We start from the raw sequence: 24556 nt of genomic DNA on the forward strand, positions 1-24556 counted from the left end.
AGGCAACATCCTGGTGAACCTCCTCTGCACCCTCTCCAGTGCAATCACATCACAACTCAAAAGGACTTAATAATTGTAATGCAAGTTCGGCTTTAGTTTCTATTCCAGGGAAGATAAAATAATTACATTGTGTTTGTAAATTATATCATCAACCTTAAGTTGGCCAAATGGTAAAACTTTAAACATGTAAGGGAGAATTTTAACTGCCTTAGCTCAGCAGAGTTAAAAACAAGATGGTTGACTTACCACCAGTAATTTTTCCAATAGGCGTCCAGGGGCCTGCCTGAATCAGATGCAAGCCTCGTCAATCTATGTAAAGCTGGTCCAATGATGTGCATTGCAATGGACCCCACTGTAAATTTAATGGTCCACAATGCTGAGCATGCTTCTTGAAACTGCTCTCAGCAAAACCTGGTGAAAGTTAAGTGACTCCAAAAAGGTACAATTAAAATTATTTTTGTGGGCTCAGGAGGTGCAGGAATGCTCCTCTAGGCTCCATAAAAATAATGTGAGTCGCTGCTGCCCCAGACCCCTTTCCTCATTCCTCTCCCAAATCTATCTGTCAGCCGACCCAGAGCCAGCAAGCTGCAGCAGGATGCAAGTTCAGGACATTCAGCTTGTTGGTGTCATTTTATTGAGATACTCCCCTCAAAACAGAATTCCACTGGAGGCATTGGGTGGCTAGCCCACCTAGCACTGGCTACCAGATAATCAAAATCCATCCTGTACGTTCTATGGTATGTTGTTGTGCAGCTGATAGAATCACTATATGCTGTCAAGAGATGTTATTGTGGCTGGGCTACTGTTAAAGAGGTTAACAGAAATCACACAGATAAAATTAATGAGATATCTGTCCTCAAAATCCTTACTGTTATGCCTCATGCCTAAGAACAGAAATTGTGAGGCTCCACCAGCAGTTGTGCTCTTCTTCCTGCACCTCATACTTACATCTAGCAAAACTACACATTGGAAATGAAACCTTTCTTTGTGTATGGGTAGTGATTATCACATTCCACATTTAATAACCACGGTTGTGTGTTTTTAATCTCCCAAATTTACCACAGCCTCAGTTAATGTGTTTACTGCATTCACTAAAGACAAAGGTCCCAAATGTCCAAAAGCCTTTGATCCTGATGGAAGTACTGTGATCAGCCCATGGGAACGTCTCTGGCTGACGTCACAGGAGTATACAAGATTAGGGGAGGTTCTCCCGTTTAGGGGTTATTTGCGGTCACCTGCTGAATCAGGAGAGATGAGAGAAGCATGCTAGCCAGCCACTCTCTGCATCTTAGAATCATAGGCAGGAAAGAAAGCCCAGAAGTCTCATCCATTTTTTGAGGATCAGGCCATGGCCCAGGTCTAGACCACCCATGCCTTCCCCTTTTGACAACCAGGAGGAAAATATGCCTAGTTTCACCTGGCCTATTGACTACCTGGGGTTTTCCAAGCAAGAACCAAAGTAATATCCTTGGCACCAACCACCAGCCATGCCTCTTTTGATGTGGAGGAATATATTTGGGGTGGGCAAATGTTCTGCCTCAAACAGGACTTGATAGCTGCTCACATCAGAAGTCAAGACCTGGCATATTCAGATCCCAGTCTAATTTGCAAACCTTCCACCTTTTGCCAGCTTGATTCACAGCAGAGTCCACTAGAAGATTCTTCAGTTTTTCAGAACCAAACCTTTGGAGGGAGATGATGGGCAGAATTACAGAATTGTTACAGCGCAGAACAATTCCGTGATTCTGCCCAGCATCTCAATAAGTGAGTGATGACTGTTTTCAGTTGAGCAGATTTTATGCGTCACAGTTCACCAAGTACTCAGTAATTTAGCTGTTTGCAAGTCTAATTCTGGTATATTGAACATTTTCCATATTATTATGCAGCAAGTAACAGGATTATTGCTTTATTAAGACATAGTTCATAAATTAATTTTCTGTTTCTTTTGTACAGGGTCCTCCAGGGCCTCAAGGTCTTCAGGGAGATAGAGGTTTACCAGGAGAAGGTTGGCCAGGATTGAAGGTATGAGTAATTCTACATGCATCTTACACACATTATCTATCTTTACCTGTAAAAGATTCACCTGAAATGATTTGAGCATTGTTTCAACATGTAGGAAAGGAATTCCCCCCCACAGGGTACACCAAACATGATATGTTTTTGTTCAGGAGGTATTGCCAGTGTAACAGTAACGTAAGAGTTGTTGAACAAAGCAGTGAATGTGCATTGTGCAATGCTGTAAAAAAAAATAAAAATCAAATGGAGATAAAGCTAAGAAAATATGCTTCATCACATTGTGACTTGTCACTGACTATAGTGTTGTTAAGAATCCATCAAAATAAATACAGTCCAATGCACAGTACTCAATCAAACAAGTATACATAATACAATCACCATCTTCATACTTCCAGTAAATTTAAGATAGGTATGGTGTAAAAGTATAGGAATGTATCCTGAAGAGTGACACCATAAATATTTTGTTAATACTAATGCTGCACTATTAGATAGTTAGGTACTGTGAAATGACTGCCTATATATCTTAAAATATTTGAGCAAACGTCATTAATGTGTATGCACATGATCCATGTTGACTTGTTTTCTTTGAGCTGATATTCTGATGATTTCTTCTGTACTGTTTTACTTTTTACCTTTTCCTTTGTTCACTTCAATAAACTATTATTGAGGCCGATTATAGTTACATTACAGTGGCGGAGTGATTCTTCTGCATTGATGCAGATGAAGTTCAAGTAACGGAACTGCCGACCTGGCACCATTTTGCAATGCTGACTCATTTTAATAATTTCCATATGCTCACTGCACAGATTGGCTGATGTGCAGGGAATGCACTGGGGTTGATTTTAATTTTTGAACACCTGATTGAAGGAGCCCACCAGTCGCACACCCATTCCGTACAAAGAGCTCCCACAACTTTGAGGCCTGGGCCTCATTTGAATCAGGCCTGTGAACAATGGGCACAAAACAGGCTCCAAGGCAGCTCATTCACTTTGGCCCTCAAGCATGTTGGCCAGCTGGGATGCTGCACAATTGTCCTGGGAAGAAGGACAGAGGCGAAGTTCAGGGGGCAAGTCCAGAGCTGTAGTGGTTTTCAGTATTTTTGTGGGGAGTGGAAGAGCAAATGTACCCCTGGGGGCTCCATAAAAGTATCCTCGCCAATAATGTTTCATTCCCAGCCCTGGGTGGAAGTGTCTGAGCTGGGACATGGAAGTAAGAAGCAAGTAATTCAGGGCGTGAGTTCAAATGGATTGAGGCACAGATATATGGAGTAGAGGGTCTGTGCACAAACTTATGTGTGGTCAAGGGTCTGACTTCAATTCTCTCTTCGAGATCATCAGCCTCACCTTCCTCATTGTCATAGTTCAAAAAGAGATAATTGTGCCCTAGACCCACCTCCGTCTCATCATTATCCTCTTCCTCCTCATGTATTCTCCACCCCACCACCCGTTACTGTGGTAGATCTGCAGGAAACGACAGTACACACCAAGGACGATTGAACATTACATGGCATTAAAGATTCAGAGGAGAGTGGAAGCTTGTGGATGCCACTGTGACATTACAGGCATTCAGTCACTGACCTGCTGGCCCTATGCTTGAACAATGCAATCTCCCATGGAAAGAGCAAAGAGTGTCCCAATGAGTTTATAACCTGATCCTCATGGGACATTGGATGTTTCAGCTTGGATATGCACCCTGTTTGATTTGCTTCTGAAAAGCTTTGAGTGCCATTTTCTTCTGTAGCACAATTCAGTGTATAAGGTGAAGGCTAGTATTGATATATCTGTACCAAGGGGCTTGCAAAAACTGAAATAAAAGATGTGGTGATCTCACCCTGTTAAAAGCTTATGCAGTCAAGTAATTGTTAGGGGAAATGGCAGCCATGCTGTAAAGCCCCCTGTTGGTGCCCCCCTAATTTAGATTATATAAAAGGTTAGCTGCATAACTGTTGCCTTTCGAAGAAGAAGAATGTGCCTGTGTGTAAGAAAGAACGGGAAGGGTGGCCAATGTATCACCTTGCCTGCCCTGGTCAGATCATTGAACCTTTTGCAACATTGGTCTGTGGTCCTGATGTTGAGAGAGTTGACACTGAGTTCTATCTCTCCTGGGTTCAGTTTTAGCCAAGAGGGTTTCTCAGGATTAGAGTAAAGTTGATGCAAGTTCTTTCCTGCCACTCTGTCCACTTAATACTCTTGCCTGTTTATGACAGGATGCAATCAGGGAAATGTACCAACCAAAGTCAGTTCTGCCATTTGTGTGCCAGTAATACTGAGCACAAGGGACATCCAGCTTGGACAAGAGCCTGAGGTGAATTTGACCTTTGAACAATTGGATTCCCTATTAGGAGATCAAATGTAGAACAATCAGCTGCTTTTGGGAAACTCAAGCTACAGTAGCAGCTTGAGCAGCAGGATTTTCTTTGAAAATTTTGAGCCAGTAATTTAGATGGATTTATATTGGGGACGGGCTCTGCAGCTAAATCCCTTCACCAACAGCATGGGTTGATGCCATAAATGGCACAAGCACTTATCTGCATGATACAGGTGCTCCTGACTCGGACTCGGGATGGAGTCAGGAATACAGCCAAGAGTGGGTGGGCATTTCACTCCATCCCAGACCTGCACTTTGGAAGGCTATGTTGTTATCGAGTGCAGTTTCGGTCATTGTGGCACTAAAAATCTACTTCATTCTGTCGTATCAAGTGAAAGTTAGTGCCAACAAATCAACATTAAAAAGCTCAAATTTGAATGCATTCCAAGTACATTTTGAGGGATGCATAAAAATTACACCAGAGTGCTGGCATTAGTGGTGCAATATGGTGCAGGGCATTCATTGCCACCCCCTACCCTATGTTGTCCCAATAATAGCATGCAACCAAACAGAACCCCTGCCCAAGCATTGGTTACAGCACAACTGGCACACCAACCTCAGGATACTTGTACTGGCAGTTGTTTAACTGTTAGAAAACCAGGCAGCATCACATGGGGAAGGAGACATTATCAGAAGGTCAACCCCCACCTGTCATCTTTTTGCATCTCATAGTAGTAGATCTGGCCTCAGGCACAATGGTCTGAATGATTTTCTTCTGCGCCATGTTATTCCAAGTATCGTTTTACCACCTGAAGTGGCAGTAACAGAGACCAGGAGGCAGCTTCTGGCCAAGATAGTTACATGGCCCAGAAAAAGGTTCGAGGGGGCTGAGGAGAAATGTTGTCATTCATTATAGCTACAGTAATAATACAGAAATCGATAACTGCGAACATCACAATCTTAATTCTGTTTTATCAGAAATACTTAGACTGAAGCAGCATACAGCAAGGTCTCTATATGTCTCAGAAAGTACTTGTTTACGAATGCTGTGCCTCTGAATGACCAACTCCACATCTGTGATTTCTGAGCACCTTTTACTTTTCACTGTAGTTTTGTGGCAGTGACCCCTAATGAACAGCCAGAAGGAAAGGTTCTTGGGACCCGTGGGTTGGAAGGGTGTACAGATCTCACCTCCTTAATACCAATAGTGTTTCATTAGCTGGGGGAGAAATGTGCCTATTAGTAATATATTATCAATGCAACACTGCCCAGAGATAAGGAAATAATAGTCCTTTGAGTACAATCTGATGAGTGTTAAATTTACAGTAGCTGCCCCAGGCCTCTATGCGAGACTTTCTGACAAACTGCCAGTCTTCTGTCTTCACTCTTGAACAAAACTGAAACAATACTCAGTTTGCACTACATGAAATCTTTGAAGCCTCAGGCACTGCACAGCTGCACAGTTTGTATGTAACTAGGGCCACCACAAGACATAATACCACGCCTAATCCAGTTTCTCTGATTCTTACACACTTCTGCTATCTGAGTGACTTTCTTGTGGTTCCTGCTTCTTTAAGCATCAATTGGCGATCTCATATTTCTCAAACCAAGCTTTATCAAGGGTTTTTAAAAAAAGATTAAGAATAACATTAAAAAATAGCATGATTACTGTAATGTTTTATAATGTGCTATAGGGTGATCGTGGATATGAAGGACCAAAGGGACCCCGTGGAGCTCCAGGTGTTGGTGTTAAGGGTGATAAGGTAAGGCTTGGGTATGTCAGATTTATAATACAACACTGCTTGTGACAGCAGCAATCTTTTAGCTTTTAGGAACAAAAAGGCTAATTATGGCTAGTTGGACTTTGTAGTATATTTCTTCTGAGTTGATATAATGGAAGCTGTTGTGTGTGAAATGATTCTCTGTAGGACATGGAATGTTCATGTTTGTTTAGGAAGAAATGAAAACTATGTGAAATGGCTTGTCCAACACCAGAATGCTTATTTAAATGCTACAGACTTAAAGAGCATTGGGTTCTACTGTCTGCAGTGAGAATCTGCAATCAATGGCTGTCACAATTTCTGAAATGTTTCCTGAGGTAAAACATTGTTATAAGCAAACTTGGCTGTGGTTGGAAGAATTTTACTAATTATCTTAGGGACCCAGGAACACTAAGAAGGTGACAGCTGGACACGGACATTTTTGCATTTTTTTTCTTTGGATCCCCAATGCCATTGGAAATGCGGTAGGTGACGATTTCCAGCAGCCATCCATCATGTCTGCTCTGATTCCTTGGATCAGGGTTATTTATGTATTTAGGATGGGTGCCAGTATCATTTACAGCACTGCTAATATGCCCACCTCAGGTGATTGGGAGAAAAGCTGCTTCAGTCTCTTGTCAGAGCTCAGTGTCGCTGGCAGGGCCTGCTGAAGAGGAACTCTTTAAATTTGAAGGATTAAAATTGCCCACTTTTATTCTGAATCAATTGTCTTAGACTGAATACAAAGATCTATCTTCCTCCTCTGATTTTATGCACGTGCCCCTCATAAGGGTTATTTCTTTGCTGGGGCACATCCACACTATGCTGATGACCTGAATCTAGAATGCATACAGGTTTGGGACCATTCATGTGGAAGTAGATGGAAGCACTGAGATGGAAGTTTCTCTCCCTTGTCAAAATTCAACATAGAGGAACGCAGATGCTACCTCTATGCAAAAGCAACAAATAACTTGGCTCAATTAAGTAAAAACTTGCTTTGTACCAACACCACACCTTACAAGTTGTAATGACTGCTAACCTCTAACCTCTCAAATTCTCCCTTTGTTTCAAAGAAATATACAAGAAACCCGAGCATAGAATCAGAGCCCTAGCTGCTAAGATTTCTATCCAGTGAAGCAACCCAGCCTTATGTACAATAAGAGCACATGCAACTTTTCTTCTTGAAGATCAAATGAGATGCAAACCTTCTGTGCTTATCAGACTCCGTAGCAATCATCATTCTCAAAAGGGTTTATTAACCCCTTGTGGATTGATTTTATCTCCATTGTTTTTAAGCACTCTACCATTGCGTTTCATGCTATTTCCTGACTTCTGTATATTCTTTAGCCTGTGAGTAAATCCAATAGTCTTAGCATGTATGCATTGGTCTGATGGTGTGTTAATTCTCCACCTTTCAGGAGTTATAATAGGTAGTCCATATAGGTTTGGGAATAAGATCAATCTTCAACAAATTCAATAAAATTAATAGCTTTGGCTGTTCATACATATTGAACAGTCTGAGGGTTCACCCCATTTTCATGAACAGCTAATTAAATCTTGCCCATTGATTACAAACATGATTTCAACAAAGCTACCTAAATATTTCTCTAAATAAATCTGAGAAAATGGCTGCTGAATGCAAAAATTATCAGCTAATTCTGTTCAAACCAATCGAAGTAAAGCAACAGAAAATGCTGTGCATTAAATTTCTGACTGCATGGGGCATTAAGGTTTTAGAACAGTTTAAGATTATTTAAGAATAAATATGAAGAACAGAATACAGAATTAGCATGTGAAATTTGTTTGGTATACAAAAATCATTTTAACTGTTTAAAACTATTTTTATTGTATTGCGTTAATGTGCTTTCTCAGTTTTAATGTCTTTTGTACTGCATCAGGGTGAAGTTGGTTTTCCTGGATTACCTGGCCCTATTGGTCCATCTGGTATTGGATTCCAAGGTGAAAAGGTAAATATTTGGGCTGGGATTTCCTGGCCCCATCATGGGGGGACCATGGTCCTGACTTTCGGCAGGACCAAACAAGCCCAGAGGCGGCTAGGGCCTGAAAATCCTACCCTTTTAGTACAACCAGGAACTCCCTACACTGCAGAAAGCACTGTATGCACATGACACCCAACTCAAACAAAATTGTAATTTTGTGTAAATATTTTAGTCATGTGCCTACACCAGACCTGTTACTGGCCCCACAGCTCAGGCCTCCAACAAATGTTGTGAAGCACGTCCTGATGTCATAGTCAAAAACCAATCTGTATGTTTAAAGAAGGGCCCTGCAATCTTCCAGCTTATGCTCAAAAGTGCAGGTTAACATTGGGCCGTGACAGGAAGACAGTGGGATGAGAGGGGCTGTGTGACTGCCCTCATTTTAACAGCCCTGCCACCCAATCTGCACCAGTGAGAGTTAACATTGAGCCTTTTTATCTACCTGTCAGATTCTCTTATCATTTTAAACAGCTTGTTTACATCACTCCTTGATCTTCTAAACTCAAGAGAATACAAACCAATTTTAGACAACCTGTCCTTATAATTCTGGTATCCTCTGGTATCCTTCAGGTGAACATCTGCTATTACCTTTCTAGAACCGATATATATTTCCTGATCACTGTTCAAGACAGAACGCAGTACTCCAAATGAATTTGATTGCAATAAAAGTCAAGAGATGTAAGACGGATGGCTGATTCATTATTATGCTTTACACTATCACACAAAGTTAAAATTACTCTTCAATGTATTTAAAAACTTTTACTCTTAGCTTTGATTTCCCTGGCAAGTTTTATTCATATTCCCTGTTGCACTTTTTATTACTTTCTTTGTGTTCCTTTGCTGTTTTTATAGGTCTCCCAGTCTGCTGCATTTCCACTCTTCCTTGCACTTGTGTAAGCCTTTTCTTTTAGCTTGATACTGTCTCTTACATTGTTCATTAACAACGGTTGTTTAGCTGCACAAGTGAAGTTTTCACGTCTTGCGGATATGTACTGGTTGGAATACTTCCCACCGTTTCTCAGTAGGTCTGACAACCCATTAACAGCTCAACTCAGTTTAAAGTGGCAAATTTATTTCTTATCCATTCAAAGTTTGTCTTCCTTAAATTTAAAACCTCAGTTTGTGACACCCACTTCTCCCTTTCAAACCTCAAACCTACATTAATCTTTTATACCAATGGAATTGCATTGAATTATGGCATTTTATTTGCATAAATCAACAGGGAGTACAGGGTCCACAAGGACCACGTGGCCCAAAAGGACCTCCAGGGGAAGGCCTGCTTGGATCAAAGGTAAGAAAATTCTAAAGGTGTTAAAGAAATTCATTATTTTTACAAACTTAAAAACAAGCTCTCAATTCAACCGTCACTGTTCATTTTTAGACAGCACTTGGAGATCAATTCAATACATCTTCAATATATTCGATTTCGCAAAAGCCACCGAGGCCCAAGAAAACATAAAAAATGTGCAGAAAGTCTTTTAAAATTGACAGTCCACCATGTCCTTCACCAAGCAAATTCATTAACCCTGTGTAAGTGGGTGTGTTGTAAATGGGTTAAAATCAGGCCCATGGAATCTGCCTAATTCATTTACTTTCCTGAGTAAGGTTTCTGCTGTTTCTCACTGCTGCCAGTAATGTTGAAACGAATGTCTAGAAATTTCACTTTTTCTGACTTTGCAAAAATTCATCCTTAGATGGTTGTCTTCCTTGCCTGATATTGCCATCCCATACCTCAAATGTCAAGGTAGTGGTGAACTAGCTTTTTGGAGTGGAAGAAGGTATTGAGTGGAGTTCCCACTATTAGTGGAATCTATTTTAGGACCACTTCTTTCCTTTATTTATTTTAATAACCTAGACGCTTGTTATGCCAGGAACACTTTCAAAATCTGCGGACGACATAAAACTTGGAAGTATTGTGAACTATGAGGAGGACTGTGATAGGCTTCAATTTCAAGAGGACATAGAGACTGGTTGAATGTGGCGGATGAAATTTAATGCAGAGAATGGTGAAGTGATACATTTTGGATGGAAAAATGAGGAGAGGCAATATAAAATAAATGACACAATTCTAAAGGGGGTGAAGGAGCAGAGGAACCTGGGTATATATGTGCACTGGTCATTGAAGGTAGCAGAGTAGGTTGAGAAAGTGTTTAATAAGGCATATGAGATACTGGGTTTTATATATAGAGGCATAAGAGTACAAAAGCAAGGAAGTTATAATCAACCTGTATAAAACACAGGTTCAGCCTCAACTGGTGTGTCCAATTCTGGCCACCATACTTTAGGAAGGATGTGAAGGTGTCAGAGAGGGTGTAGAAAAGGTTTATGAAAATGGTTCCAGGGATGAGGGACTTCAGTTACATGGATAGATTGGAGAAGCTGGGGCTTTTCTCCTTGGAAAACAGAAGTTTGAGGGTAGATTTAGTAGAAGTGCTCAAAATCATGAGGGGTCTGGACAGAGTAGATAGAGAGAAATTATTCCCATTGGCAGAAAGGTTGAGAACTAGAGGAGACAGATTTAAAGTGAATGGCAAACGAACCAAAGGCAAAATGAGGAGAAACCTTTTTTTACACAGTGAGTGGCTAGGATCTGGAATGCATTGCCTGTGAATGTGGTGGAGGGAGATTCAATCATGGCAGGGCTACGGGGCGAAGGCAGGGGAGTGGTAGCAGCTGGGTTGCTCTTCTGGAGAGTTGACACAGACACAATGGGCCAAATGGCCTCCTTCTGTGCTGCAACCATTCTATGATTTTGTCATCTTTTAACATACGCATTATTTTATGATGTATCAATCTTCTTAACTAGATACTCAGTCAGTTCCTTTTGAAGATACAAACAATTATTTTGCAATTAATATATGTTAATATTTAATGTCAGCACACATTTATTGCATCTAAATCTATTTAAGCACCCTGCCACTGAAATTCTTAAGAGAACAGAAAGTCCAATTCCTCCCTCGGAGAGCCAGGTATTTGAGGTAGAACTCTGACCCATTGAGACTGGCTCCTTGATGTTTAATGGGTGGGAGGGGACCCTGGACAGATCTGTTACCAACACCCCCTACATCAAGGGTACATATGTGCAGGAGTTTCTAAGCTCCCTTGAAAAATTCCAGTTCGACACCTCCATAGGCCTCAGTGAAACCCAGACAGATGGTGTGAATATCACTGAGGCCCCACAGGCTCCACAGCTGCTGACAGAATGGTGATCAATCGTAAAAGTATCAGTTTTTTTTTTCAATGGTACTTAGCTGTCCTGGGAACTGAAGACATTCTTACCTTTTTTTTCTTTGACCCCAGGATTGACCTCAGGTTTGTCCTCAGCAAAATGGCTTTAGGCCATTCCACCTACTGTCGAGTGGATTGTGGGAGGTCACGACTGAAGTGCCCTTGCAGGCACAATATGCTACTCTAGTCATGTAAATGACCCCATTTCAGGGATTGAGGACTCTGTCTTTTTGCTGAGGGCTAGGATCAGTTGGGATTCCAGTTCACTGGACTTGTAATGGCAGACCAGGCCCCCAAGAATTTTGGGGTTCCAATACGATTCTGCCTGTGAGATTTTACTGCTGCTTATATGGAATGCATAATTTGCTGTGATATATACTTCAGCTATTAATATTTTCAGTGCGCATGATCTTCTGAAAGCATATGTGCACTGTCCCTTAGGACTTAGTCCTGTCAATTAACGTTAGAACAGAAAAGTAGATAACTGTTAACTGAATTTCTAAACAATGTACATACATTGACTTCTGAGTAATGTCAAAGTTTGCTGAGCTTCCGAAGTTTCTAGTTAAAGCCTGGAGCCTATTAGTCTAATTGGCAATGCAATTATTTCACATGATGTAAGTTTGGACCATAAGTGTGCTGTGTCCGATCTGATATTAGCTGAAAGTCAGTTCATGTGAACGTCTTTGTTCCTTGTGATGCAGGGAAGCTGTAATTTACCGTGGAACCCAGAAGCACCAGGTTTCTGCCCATTGAGAAATGGGAAAGAAATTACATTCCAAGAGTACGTGTGCTTCTTCTCTCTCACCCTTAGTATGTGAGACCTGCAGATTTGAGCTTCATGGTATTCCTAGGCTTCATCACAAATTTACCAAAAGTGACCCAATGGGTTCAGTGGGACCTTTGGCTGCTGAGAGCGGCTGTGGGTCTCATTCTGGACCTAAAGTGGGCCTAAAACTGGAAATGCCAGAAAGGCCAATTGCTGCTGTTCTGGGACTATTGATGGGTCCAATAAAAAAATACTAAAACCTTTCAGAGATTGTCTTCAGCCTAATCTAAGACATAGGCTTCCACCTTTTGGAGTGAAGTGGTGGTGCTGTGAGGTCCACTGTTTCCATGGGGTTGGTGCCTCTGTTCTGCTGCTACAGGCAAAGGTGTCCACCTCGATTATTTAAATGGCCCTATCTCCTGAATCAGGGACAGGGTCACGGGCATGTGAAAGTGCTGGTGTCTGGCCCCACCATACTGAAATTAGAAGCTCTCTTTCCTGCAGCTCCTCTGGCTGCATTGAATTCCTGGCTCTGATGTTGGTGACACTTCCCCTTTCAGCTCTGTAGGCCTTTAAATCCATGGCAGCCTTGCCGTTTCCATGACCACCTCTTCCCGGAGCCACATGCCCAATCACTAGCGGTTTGGGACCACTGCAAGCGTACATCAGGACATCTGGGCCCCTGTTTTGGAAAATCAAGTTAATTAAATTTGGAATTGAATTTTTCTTTAATATATTTGTAGAATCACTTTGTGTTCAGTTTATTTGAACAAGGTATGTATTTTCATTAGATTTGAACCTATTTCCTAAATCTGATTTCTATAGGGTGATCAAGGTTTGCCCGGAGAAGTCGGAGTTCCAGGAGAAAGAGGAATTGGAGAACCAGGACCAAAAGTATGTGCCTGAAAAGCAAATTGTAATAATAATAGAGTGCAGTCATCAATAGGTATTGTATGTTTTATTAATGGAGGATATATAATACCTGTAAGAAATGTGATTGGATTTCAATCATGCGATGCATTACAATACAAAACTATTGACAGGTGTGCACTTTAGGGGCTACAATTCTGGTCTTTGCTAATTTTAACAAAATCATAGATGCAATTGCTTTTGGCTAAAATTAACATGAAGGATTTCAGCCAATTAGGCTCTTGCGCTCTTTGGCAGTGCACAGTTGGGGCTGGATTTTAGAGGGCACCATGATTTCTGCTGCACCACTCCCAGTCAGGAGGGGGTACCCGGTCATGACCCTGGTGGCTGTCCTGCAGCAATTTATTGCTGGGAGCAGCATAAATTGCTTTAAGGCAGGACTCCTGCCCCTATCTTGGGAGAAAGTCCCGACTTAGAGGGTTATTGGCCAATCTGATCGGCAGGCAGCTCTGTAGACCCAGTAGAGCCAGCCGGGAGCGGTGGCAGCTTCTAGGACTACAGGCAGTCCCACCATGCCAAGGAGCCCTGATTAGTTGGGGGTTGCGGGGAGGAGGGTGGGGGGCCAGGTTCAAGAGGCCAGGAGGGAGGATTATAGGAGGGGGAATGAACTTTGTCAGGGATGTCTCCAATCGGCCCAGTGGGCCCGCAATGGAGGCCTTTCTCACCCTTGCCCAACCCTAACTCGCACAGCTAAAACTGCCGGGCTGCCCAGCACGGGTAAAATGCCGGCGGAGGCCACATACTTAAGGGCCTCAATAGGGCCAAAGTCGGGAAGGCCACCCAATGCCTCCCAACCCCCATAAAACTTCAGACAGGTTGGGTGCAGGTGGGTAGGTGGCAAGAAGGCCACCCGCTGGATTTCGCACGCCCCCCTTGCCTTCAAACCTGCCGGCGGGCAAGTGTAAAATCCAGCCCTTAAACTTCGCATTAGCTCTTGCTTTTACACATTGTTCCATCTACTGGCCACATATAAGAACTGCACCTCTGATTTTTCTGTGCATCCTAATTGAGAGCGTCAAATATTTCTGTAGCACACTTTCACATTTAAAATATGTTTTAGTTATATCTTACATAAATTGTTTTGAAATTAAATCAAAAAATACTTTTTGACTGTATATTCACAAGGACAGCATTAATCCATTGACCTTCGGATATTTCAACAAATGCATATTTTCATTAATATATTACCTGGAAAATGGCCACCTGTAAATTTCTGTAAAGTTAACTATATAACAGACGTGGGAGGTCACCACCTGCAATTTGCACTTGCATTATTTATTTTATACCCCAAATCACAGGAAAGATGTTGAAGATGGCAGGGCATGTTGAGAGAGAAGTTAATAAAGCATATAGTATCTTAGGCTTTATTAATAGGAGCATTGAGTATAAGAGTAAAGAGGTCATGTTGAACTTATATAAGACACTTATTAGGCCTCATCTGAAGTACTGCATCCAGTTCTGGGCGCCAGACTTGAGGAAGGATGTGAAGGCATTGAGGAAGAGTACAGAGGAGATTCACAAGAATGATTCCAGGGATAAAGAACTGTAGCTATGAAGATAAGATTGGAGAGGTTGGGACTCTTTTCTTTGGAGAAAAGAAGGCTGAGAGGAGACTTGGTGGTGGTATTCAAAATCCTGAGGGGTATAGAAGAATTATCGACCCAATACATTCTGATTTTCTCCATTGAGGTGTTGATTTTTGTGTTTATCAGGGTGAACCCGGTTCCTCGGGATTGGCAGGTCTCCCTGGTCTGCCAGGAGAAGATGGTGCTCCGGGACAAAAGGTAATTCTACACTTAAAGATAAGTCTACACTAATTTTGCTTAAAATGGCTTCTGATGGCCCCCAAAATAGTAGTCAGACCATTTATAAAAATAGAAAGTGACTGAATGTAGAAGCTTAAAATAAGCTATGAAAATTGATACAGATGCAGATCAGTTTGAATTAATATTTGAATTCTTTCCATAACTTCTGCAAGTCCTGGTCGCAAGAAGAGTATAATTATTGTGGGATGAAACCAGGGTGACCAACTATCCCTTATTTTACAGGATCATCCCACAATTTCACTTTTTGTTTTGCATCCCATTCATTGGCTCCCTGGGATGTTGTTTGTCTTGTATTTCTCGGGCAATGACTGGGTGACTGCTGGGGAGTTTCCTATTAGCCACTTAACTAGGACTCCAATCATCACTTGTCAGTTGTCTGATCAATATATGGCCATTTGAGAATTGCAAAAACAGCACTGGCTAGGGAGATGCATTTTGGTCATCTGGTCCATTGACATTGATTTTGCAGGAGTTTTGCCTGAATTCTTGTGGAGCTGCCTTCAAAGACACAAGCATTTGGTCGAATGCCCTCCCATTGAATCTGGAAGATGTGGCGGAGGCATTGCTGATGGAATTTCTCTAGCACTCATGTGTCGCTGAATAGCAGTCCAGGTCTCACTGCAATACAGGAGTATGATGACAACAACTGCTCTGTGCTCTTTTATAAAGGCAAAATACTGCGGATGCTGGAAATCTGAAACGAAAACAAAAAAATGCTGGAAAAACTCAGCAGGTCTGTAAGGACTCCATCCCATTCTCTCAGTTCCTTTGCCTCCGTTGCATCTGTTCTGATGATGCCACTTTCCAAAACAGTGCTTCTGACATGTCTTCCTTCTTCCTTAACCAAGGTTTCCCACCCACTGGTTGACAGGGTCCTCAACCATGTCCGACCCATCTCCCGCACCTCTGCCCTCAGACATTCCTCTCCCTCCTGGAATCACGATAGGGTCCCCCTTGTCCACACTTTTCACCCGACAAGCCTCCACATTCAAAGGATCATCCTCTGCCATTTCCACCAACTCTAGCATGATGCCACCACCAAAAACATCTTCCCTTCACACCCCCTGTCGGCATTCCGTAGGGACCGTAGCTCCAGGGCACCCTGGTTCACTTCTCCATCACCCCCAACACCTCACCCCCTTCCCACAGTACCTTCCCATGCAATCACAGAAGGTGCAACACCTGCCCCTTTACCTCCCCCCTCTTCACCGTCCAAGGGCCCAAACACTCTTTTCAAGTGAAGCAGCGTTTCACTTGCACTTCCCTCAATTTAGTCTACTGCATTCGTTGCTCCCAATGTGGTCTCCTCTACATTGGAGAGACCAAACGCAGACTGGGTGACCGCTTTGTGGAACACCTTCGGTCTGTCCGCAAGCATGACCCAGACCTTCCTGTCGCTTGCCATTTCAACACCCCACCCTGCTCTCATGTCCACATGTCCATTCTTGGCCTGCTGCAATGTTCCAGTGAAGCTCAACGCAAACTGGAGGAACAGCACCTCATCTTCCGACTAGGCACTTTACAGCCTTCCGAGTTTAACATTGAGTTCAACAACTTCAGACCATGAACTCTCCCTTCCATCCTCACCCACCTTTTTCATCCCCCTTTTTTCCATATTAATTTTTATTTTATTTTATTTATTTATTTTTTAAATTTTCCAAAAAAAATTTCTTTTTCCCCACTTATTTTCATTATTATTATTTTTTACATTTATTTCCATTTTCATTCATTGTTTTATTCACAGCTTTTAGCTTATTTTTGACATTTCTTCCCCCACCCCACCCCCACTAGGGCCATCTGTCACTTTCCAGAGTGCTTACCCTGGTCTGGTCATTATCATATTTTGCTTCCTTAATGTCACCATTAGCACCTCCTTTAGCCAGTACAGCCACCATTAACAACTCTTTGACTTTTTGTTTATGACATCTTTTGCCATCTCTCCTTTGCCTCCACCTGTCGCTGGCCTTCTATCCAGCTTCACCGGTTCCACCCTCCTTAATCAGTATATATTTCACCACATCTCTACCTCCCTTTAGATCTGAAGAAGAGCCATTTGGACTCGAAATGTTATCTCTGTCTCTCTCTCCACAGATGCTGTCAGACCTGCTGAGTTTTTCCAGCATTTTTTGTTGCTGTGCTCTTTTGTTGACTTGCGGAGGTCTTTGTTGTCAAACACTCACTGCTTTAGTTTGTAGAAAGTTTGGCTGCGCAGCTGATCCAGTGTTGGATCTCCTCATCAATGGTGACCTTTTGAGAGAGGTAGCTGTAAAGGTATGGGAAGTGCTCAACATATTCCAGAGTCTTTCCTTCAACATGTATGGGAGGTGGAATATTTGGCTGACCAGGTGTGGGCTGATAGGAGTTTTGTTCCGGTAACATTCAAGGACAAGCTGATTCTCTTGTATGTAGAATCGAAGAGATTGAGAATGGCTTGCGAAACTGATGCAGAGAGGGCAATGACACTGCAGTCATCCACAAACTGTAGATCATGTATGTCTATGTCTGTATGTTGGCATGGAGGTTAAAGAGTGTTCCATCTAGGCTGTATTTAATACACCAGAGGGCAGTTGATCTTTGATGTGCTGAATAACCACTGCCAAGTAGATGTAAATAGCATGGGGCTATCACACAGCCTTGCTTGACACAGATCCAGATTTTGTTTCATATTTCCTATTCAATATTGTTACAGACAGGGTGAGAGAGAACTATGAAATTCCTGTTCCCTTCTCTGCTGTCCATAATCAGTAAGCTTAAAAAGGAAGACATGTGTATTTCTTAACCCCTGAAAGTGTGAACAATTTGAATAACCAGGAACAAGCTTTTCATGGGGTTATATATGTATTCATGTGCTCGTCCTGAAATCTAACACTATGGCACTCGCTTACACAGTCACGCACACACACACACTCACAGAAAGTACAGTTAAAGAGAATAGTGCACTTTTACAAATTATAAACCAAAGGAATAGTTCATAGTTCACATGATTGCCCTGTTCTTGAAAATATGCGTTGCAGGCCTGATGGAAAAGATATCTTCACCCCTGAAGTGCAGTTTAGGTGAGTTCAACAGTCAGAGTCAAGTGCTGAAGTGATTTCCGGATTCCCTGAAAGAGATGGACTTTCTGCAAGTCACGAAGTTGCTTGTAGTCTTGTTACCAGGGGGCCAGTTTCCTGAAAAGGAACAGGTTTGGAGACAGTTCTTAAGGCATAGAAGTTACTGCCCTTTCTAGTGCTGCTGTGTCTTTCTGCAGACAGCACTTAGAGATTCAAAGGGAGACCAACATGCCTGCCCTACCATGTGGCTTCTCATAGTTCCCTTTTCCAAATATGGTGTTGGTCTTAGGTTGATTCGCCACAACCTGGTTTATTGTTTGAAGACATTCATCCTGAGGGGGGTTGAAACAATCACCATCTTTGTTTCAGAAAGACCGATTCGACTCATGAATATCTTTTGGATGGTCTAAGGATATAGGTAGTTGACACCTCTTTGTCTAGAATGTATTCCTTTTTACCTTGCGAGACAGTGGCAGTTTTTGAATTCGCAGATCAGGTCAGATGACCATCTTCTGAAGCACATAGTATCCATTTTAAAAGAAAAGTCAGTTCCAAAAGATTCCACATTGAGTAAAGTTCATATTTTAAAGTTATGAATCTGACATGCCTTTACTGGGCATGACAAAGACAGTTGCAGTCATATCATCATGAAGCAATTGCAGGATTGTGAATTAAACTACACACCTTCACACACTAGCAATATCCTGAAAGTGCATTGAATATGGCAAACAGCATAAAACCATTTTGACAAAATGCAGGCTGCAAAATAACTGGTGTGCAACCAACATGCAAAAGTTCTGCATTGGAGTATTCTAGACACCGGGGCCCAAATTTCTCCCGCGTTGGACGGGTTTGGCGGGAGCAGCCGGGGGCGGTCATGGAGCTGACCACCACCCACGATCAGCTCAGCACCGCGATTTCATGCAGGTGGGCCAATTAAGGCCCTCCCAACGTGGATCGCGAGCGGTTGCAGCGCCACATGCGTGGGTGGGGGGAGGAGGGAGAGTCGGGTCCAGTGCTCTTTCGTGCATGCACGTGGAAGAGCACTTCAATGTCCCTGCGGCACGGAGCTGCCTCAGGGAGATTGAAGCGCTTTTTAAAAGAATAAATTAAAACAATAACAATTTAATGAAACATGTCCCCTCATGTGACTGTGTCACGAGATGAGATAGGACATGTTTTTATTTTTCAGAAAAAGTTTTTATATAATCATTATTAGCTTTAGGAAACCTTACCTCGCTCGTGGATGAGGTTTCCTAAAAAAACATGAAGGCCGCTTGGCCTTTGTGCCTGCCTGCCAACTGTTAGGTTGGACAGGCAGCATAGTTAATTACCTGTTTAATGGCCTTAATAGGCCTATCAATTATTGGCGGGCATGCAGCCGACTCCGGTGCGCGCCGGCCGAATGAAATATCGCGAGACAGCGCGATGACGTCGGGATGCACGCCTGACATCATCACGTATCATTTTACGTTCCGGTGTGTTGGGCACACCCCCGCTCGCCGAATGGAAAATTCTGCCCCGCACTTTCAGAAAGATCACAAGCCTTTGGAGAGAAAACAGAAGAGATGTACTAAAATGGTACCAAAGATGAGATTTCAGTTACACGAAGGTGCTAGAGAAGTTCACAGAATCATAGAAATGGTACAGCACAGAAGGAGGCCATTTGGCCCAACGTGTCTGCACCGGCTCTCCGAATGAGCAATTCACTAAGTGTCATTCCCCCACCTTCTCCCCGTAACCCTGCACATTATTCCTTTTCCGATTACAGTCTAATTTCCTTTGAATGCTTCGATTGAACCTGCCTCCACCACACTCTTGGGCAGTGCATTCCAGGCCTTAACCACTCGCTGCATGAAAAAGTTTTTTTCTCATGTCGCTTTTACTTCTTTTGCCAATACTTTAAATCTGTGCCCTTTTGTCCTCAATCCATTCATGAGTGGGAGCAGTTTCTCCCTATCTGCTCTATGCAAACCTTTCATGATTTTGAATATCTCTACCAAATTTCCTCTTAGCCTTCTTTTTTCCAAGGTAAGCAGTTCTAACTTCTCCAATCTATCTTCATATTTGAAATTACTCATCCCTGGAACCAATTCCGTGAATCTTTTCTGCACTCTCTCCCATGCCTTCACATCCTTCCTAACGTGCAGCACCCAAAACTGGATGCAATCTTCCAGCTGAGACTGAACTAGTGTCTTACACAAGTTCAACGTAACATCCTTGCTCTTTCACTCTATGCATCCTGTCACAAAAATGCCTCTTTATTTTTGAAAAATGATTTTTAAAAAACTTTCAACTAAAAAATGAGAGAGCAAACTGCTTTAAGATGCGAGGCCACCTTCCAAGGCGAAGGTGAGAACAGCAAATAAGAAACCCCTCCAAAAGGAAGTGCGAAGAGAGAGACATTTTAAAGGAAATCTAAAGATATCAAAACCCAACACACAAACTAAGGAAGAGATTAAAAATGCAAAGTGCTGCATTTTAATCAATATTAAAGACAATGGGAACTGCTATCCAGACAGATACATCCAACAGACACGCAAACCCCCTGTGGAGGACAAAATAAACCCAGCTCCTGTTGGTTTTTTACTATCTTGAAATGTGTCAATGTTTCTGAGATGAAAGATCAAAATGTGATTAATTGTTCTACAACAATGACTGCAAGACTGACATCTACAGGCTTGTGCCAAAATTGGGAAAGCTGTCTCACAGACTAGTCAAGCAACAGCCTGGCATAGTCATACTCACAGAATCATACTTTACAGATCATGTCCCAGACACCACCGTCATCATCCCTGGGTATGTCCTGTCCCACCGGCAGGACAGACCCGGCAGAGGTGGTGGCAGGGTGGTATACAGTCAGGAGGGAGTTGTCTTGGGAGTCCTCGACATCGATTCTGGCCCCCATGAAGTCTCAAGGTATCAGGTCAAACATGGGCAAGGAAACCTCCTGCTGAGTACCACGTACTGCACCACCCCACCCCACCTCCACACCTTCAGCTGATGAATCAGTACTCCTCCATGTTGAACATCATTTGGAAGAAGCACTGAGGCTGGCAAGAGCGCAGAATGTACTCTGGATGGGGGACTTCAATGTCCATCACCAAGAGTGGCTCGGTAGCACCACCATAGATGGAGCTGGCGGAATCCTAAAATACATAGCTGCTACCCTGGATTTGCATCAGGTGGTGAGGGAACCAACAAAAGGGAAAAAAAAACTTGACCTCATCCCAACTGTTACGACTGATGCAGTTGGTAAAGCGGAGTTATTTAAAAATCCCAGAGGAAATCTTTAAACAACTGTCATAATCAATAATTTTTAAGTGTTATATTTGAGATGCGACTCTAAACTCAGGAATCAAACCACTAGTTCTCAAGGTTTTACATTAAACTAAATGAGACATTTTATTAATTACACAGGTTAAAATATATGTACACATGGCTACAAATTACTACTATCATAACTTTTAACTAATTCCCAAACTAATCTCCATTAAGGCAACACCAATCCATAGGTTTAACCAAACACCAAGCAAAGTATTTTCACCTTAAGAATGAGGTTGAGCTTCCTTTCACTGTGGAGGCTTGCAGCTGCCTTTCGATCTTACATTGCCTCTGCCTGCACGCCCGAAAACTACTGAAGTTATACCTACCAGCCCCATTGAATGTTAATTCTCATTGTATCAACAACCTCTTTGAACTTTACCTTTTAACAATGAAACCCCTTTCATAATACCAATTTTATTAGTAATGTAAACATATTGCTTGGTAGCTGTTAGAAAGACGTCAAGTTTTCACCCCGCTTCCTGAATGTTCTATTCAAAAAATGCAAATGCACTCTATCTCTCTGTTTACATTTCAAACAAGTAAATTAAAGCACCCAGACTAGCTGGCTTTAATCCAATTAAGACACACCAGCAAACTAAACTTTTATTTTAAAAGAAATATATTTTCCAAAATATTATATACATTAATAGCTTCATGACACTAACCAACCTGCCTACCACAGATGCATCTGCTCATGACAGTCCTTGTGGAGACGAAGGAGGATATTCAATGTTGTGTGTGTGGCACTATCACTGTGCTAAATGGGATAGATTTACAGCTCAAGACTGGGCATCTGTGAAGCACTGTAGGCCATCAGCAGCAGCAGAATTGTACTCAACCACAATCCGTAACCTCATGGCCTGGCACATCTCCCACTCTACCATTACCACCAAGCTAGAGGATCAACCCTGGTTCAATGAAAAGTGCAGGAGGACATGCCAGGAGCAGCACCAGGCCTGCCCAAAAATGAAGTGTCAATCTGGTGAAGCTATAACACAGGACTACTTGCATGCCAAGCAGCATAATCAGCAAATGATAAGCAGAGCTAAGCGATTCCACAACCAAGGGGTCAGATCTAAGCTCTGCAGTCCTGTCACATTCAGTCGTGAATGATGGTAGACAAATAAACAATTCACTGGAGGAGGAGGCTCCACAAATACCAATGCAAAAGATAAGGCTGAAACATTCGTAACAATCTTCAGCCAGAAGTGCCTAGTGGATGATCCATCTCTGCCTCCTCTGGAGGTCCCCAACATTACAGATGCCTGTCTTCAGCCAATTCCATTCACTCCACATGATATCAAGAGAAGGCAGTAGATACTGCAAACGCTATGGGCCCTGACAATATTCCGTACTGAAGACTTGTGCTCCAGAAATTGCTGCGCCCCTAGCCAAGCTGTTCCAGTACAGCTACAAAACTGGCATCTACCGGTTATGTGGAAAATTGCCCAGGTGTGTCCTGTACACAAAAAGAAGGACAAATCCAACTCAGCCAATTACCGGCCCATCAGTCTATGCTCCGTGATCTGTAAAGTGATGGAAGGAGTCATCAACAGTGCTATCAAATGGCACTTGCTTAGCAATAGCCTGCTCAAAGAAGCTCAGTTTGGGTTCCACCAGGATCAATCAGCCCCTGACCTCGCTACAGCCTTGATTCAAGATTGGACAAAAGAGCTGAACACCAGAGGTGAGGTGAATGTGACTGCCCTTGACATCAAGGCAGCAATTGACTGAACGTGACATCAAGGAGCCCTAGCAAAACTGGAGTCAATGGCAATCTAGGGGAAAACTCTCCGCTGTTTTGAGTCATACCTAGCACAAAGGAAGATGGTTGTAGTTGTTGGAGGTCAATCATCTCAGTTCCAGGACATCACTGCAGGAGTTCCTCAGGGTGGTGTCCTAGGCCTAACCATCTTCAGCTGCTTCGTTATGATCTTCCTGCCATCATAAGGTCAGAAGTGGGGATGTTCACAGAAGATTGCACAATCTTGAGCACCATTCACGACTCCTCAGACATTGAAGCAGTCCATGTCCAAATGCAGCAAGACCTGGACAATATCCAGGCTTGAGCTGACTAGTGGTAAGTAACATTCATGCCACACATGTGTCAAGCAAGGACCATCTCCAACAAGAGAGAACCTAACCATCGTCCCTTGACATTCAATGGCATTACCATCACTGAATCCCCCACTATCAACATCCTGGGGGGTTACCATTGACCGGGAACTGAACTGAATGCCAAATAAATACTGTGGCTACAAGAGCAGGTCAGAGGCTAGGAATCCTGAGGCGACTCATCTCCTGACATCCCAAAGCATCTACAAGGCAGAAGTCAGGAGTTTGATGGAATACTATCCACTTGCCTGATGAGTGCAGCTCCAACAACACTCAAGAACCTTGACACCATCCAGGACAAAGCAGCCCATTTGGTTGGCACCCCTTCTACAAACAACACAACACAAGCGATTGTGACTGTCCATCGGAAAGAACCTCAGATTTCTGGGAGATGTATCATGAAATTAAAAGGAAGGAAATTGTCTCCATAAAAGTGCAGTTACCTGGACTTCAATTCAACTCCAGGAGCAGAATTGTTCCCCTGTTGGTGGGGCGGGGGGGGTGGGGGGGGTGGGGGGGGAGTTCAGAAGCGGGTGTGAGGAGGCGCGCCTCCGATTGGCATCCCCGATCGGGGGCGCACTGCCATTTTACGTGGGCGGGCCAATTAAGGCATTTCGGGAAAAGTGACCATAATTCAGTAAGTTTCAAAGTACTGGTGGATAAGGATAACAGGAGTCCTCAGGTTAAGGTTCTTAATTGGGGGAAGGCTAATTATAAAAATATTAGACAGGAACTGAGGAATCTAGACTGGAGGCAGATGTTTGAAGGCAAATCAACAGCTGACATGTGGGGGGCTTTCAAAGGTCAGTTGATGAGAATTCAGGACCGGCATGTTCCTGCTAGGATGAAGGATAAGTATGGAAAGTTTCAGGAACCTTGGATAACGAAGGATATTGTGAGATTAGTCAAAAAGAAAAGGGAAGCATTCATAAGGGCTAGAAGGCTGGGAAAAGATGAAACCCGTGGAGAATATAAAGAAAGTAGGAAGAAACTTAAGCAAGGAGTCAGGAGGGCTAAATGGGGTCATGAAAAGTCATTGGCAACCAGGATTAAGGAAAATCCCAAGGCCTTTTATACATATGTAAAAAGCAAGAGGGTAGCCAGGGAAAGGGTAGGCCCACTCGGGGACAGAGGTGGGAATCTGTGTGTGGAGCCAGAAGAAATGGGAGAGATACTAAATGAGTACTTCTCATCAGTATTCACCAAAGAGAAGGACTTAGCGGTC

At 42.8% G+C, this 24556-nt stretch overlaps 1 protein-coding gene across 1 annotated transcript in view; it reads left to right on the forward strand.

Moving 5' to 3' along the window:
- col28a2a (collagen, type XXVIII, alpha 2a) overlaps positions 1 to 24556 on the forward strand; it is a 145582-nt gene that overhangs the window by 60524 nt on the left and 60502 nt on the right. Inside the window, exons 14-19 of the mRNA XM_078552112.1 lie at positions 1954 to 2022; positions 6018 to 6086; positions 7982 to 8050; positions 9306 to 9374; positions 12906 to 12974; positions 14723 to 14794. Coding sequence (XP_078408238.1) covers positions 1954 to 2022; positions 6018 to 6086; positions 7982 to 8050; positions 9306 to 9374; positions 12906 to 12974; positions 14723 to 14794 — 417 coding nt within the window. The remainder of the gene's footprint in view (positions 1 to 1953; positions 2023 to 6017; positions 6087 to 7981; positions 8051 to 9305; positions 9375 to 12905; positions 12975 to 14722; positions 14795 to 24556) is intronic.

Source organism: Cetorhinus maximus, chromosome 11 (assembly GCF_964194155.1).
Source record: "Cetorhinus maximus chromosome 11, sCetMax3.hap1.1, whole genome shotgun sequence".
Taxonomy (NCBI): domain Eukaryota; kingdom Metazoa; phylum Chordata; class Chondrichthyes; order Lamniformes; family Cetorhinidae; genus Cetorhinus; species Cetorhinus maximus.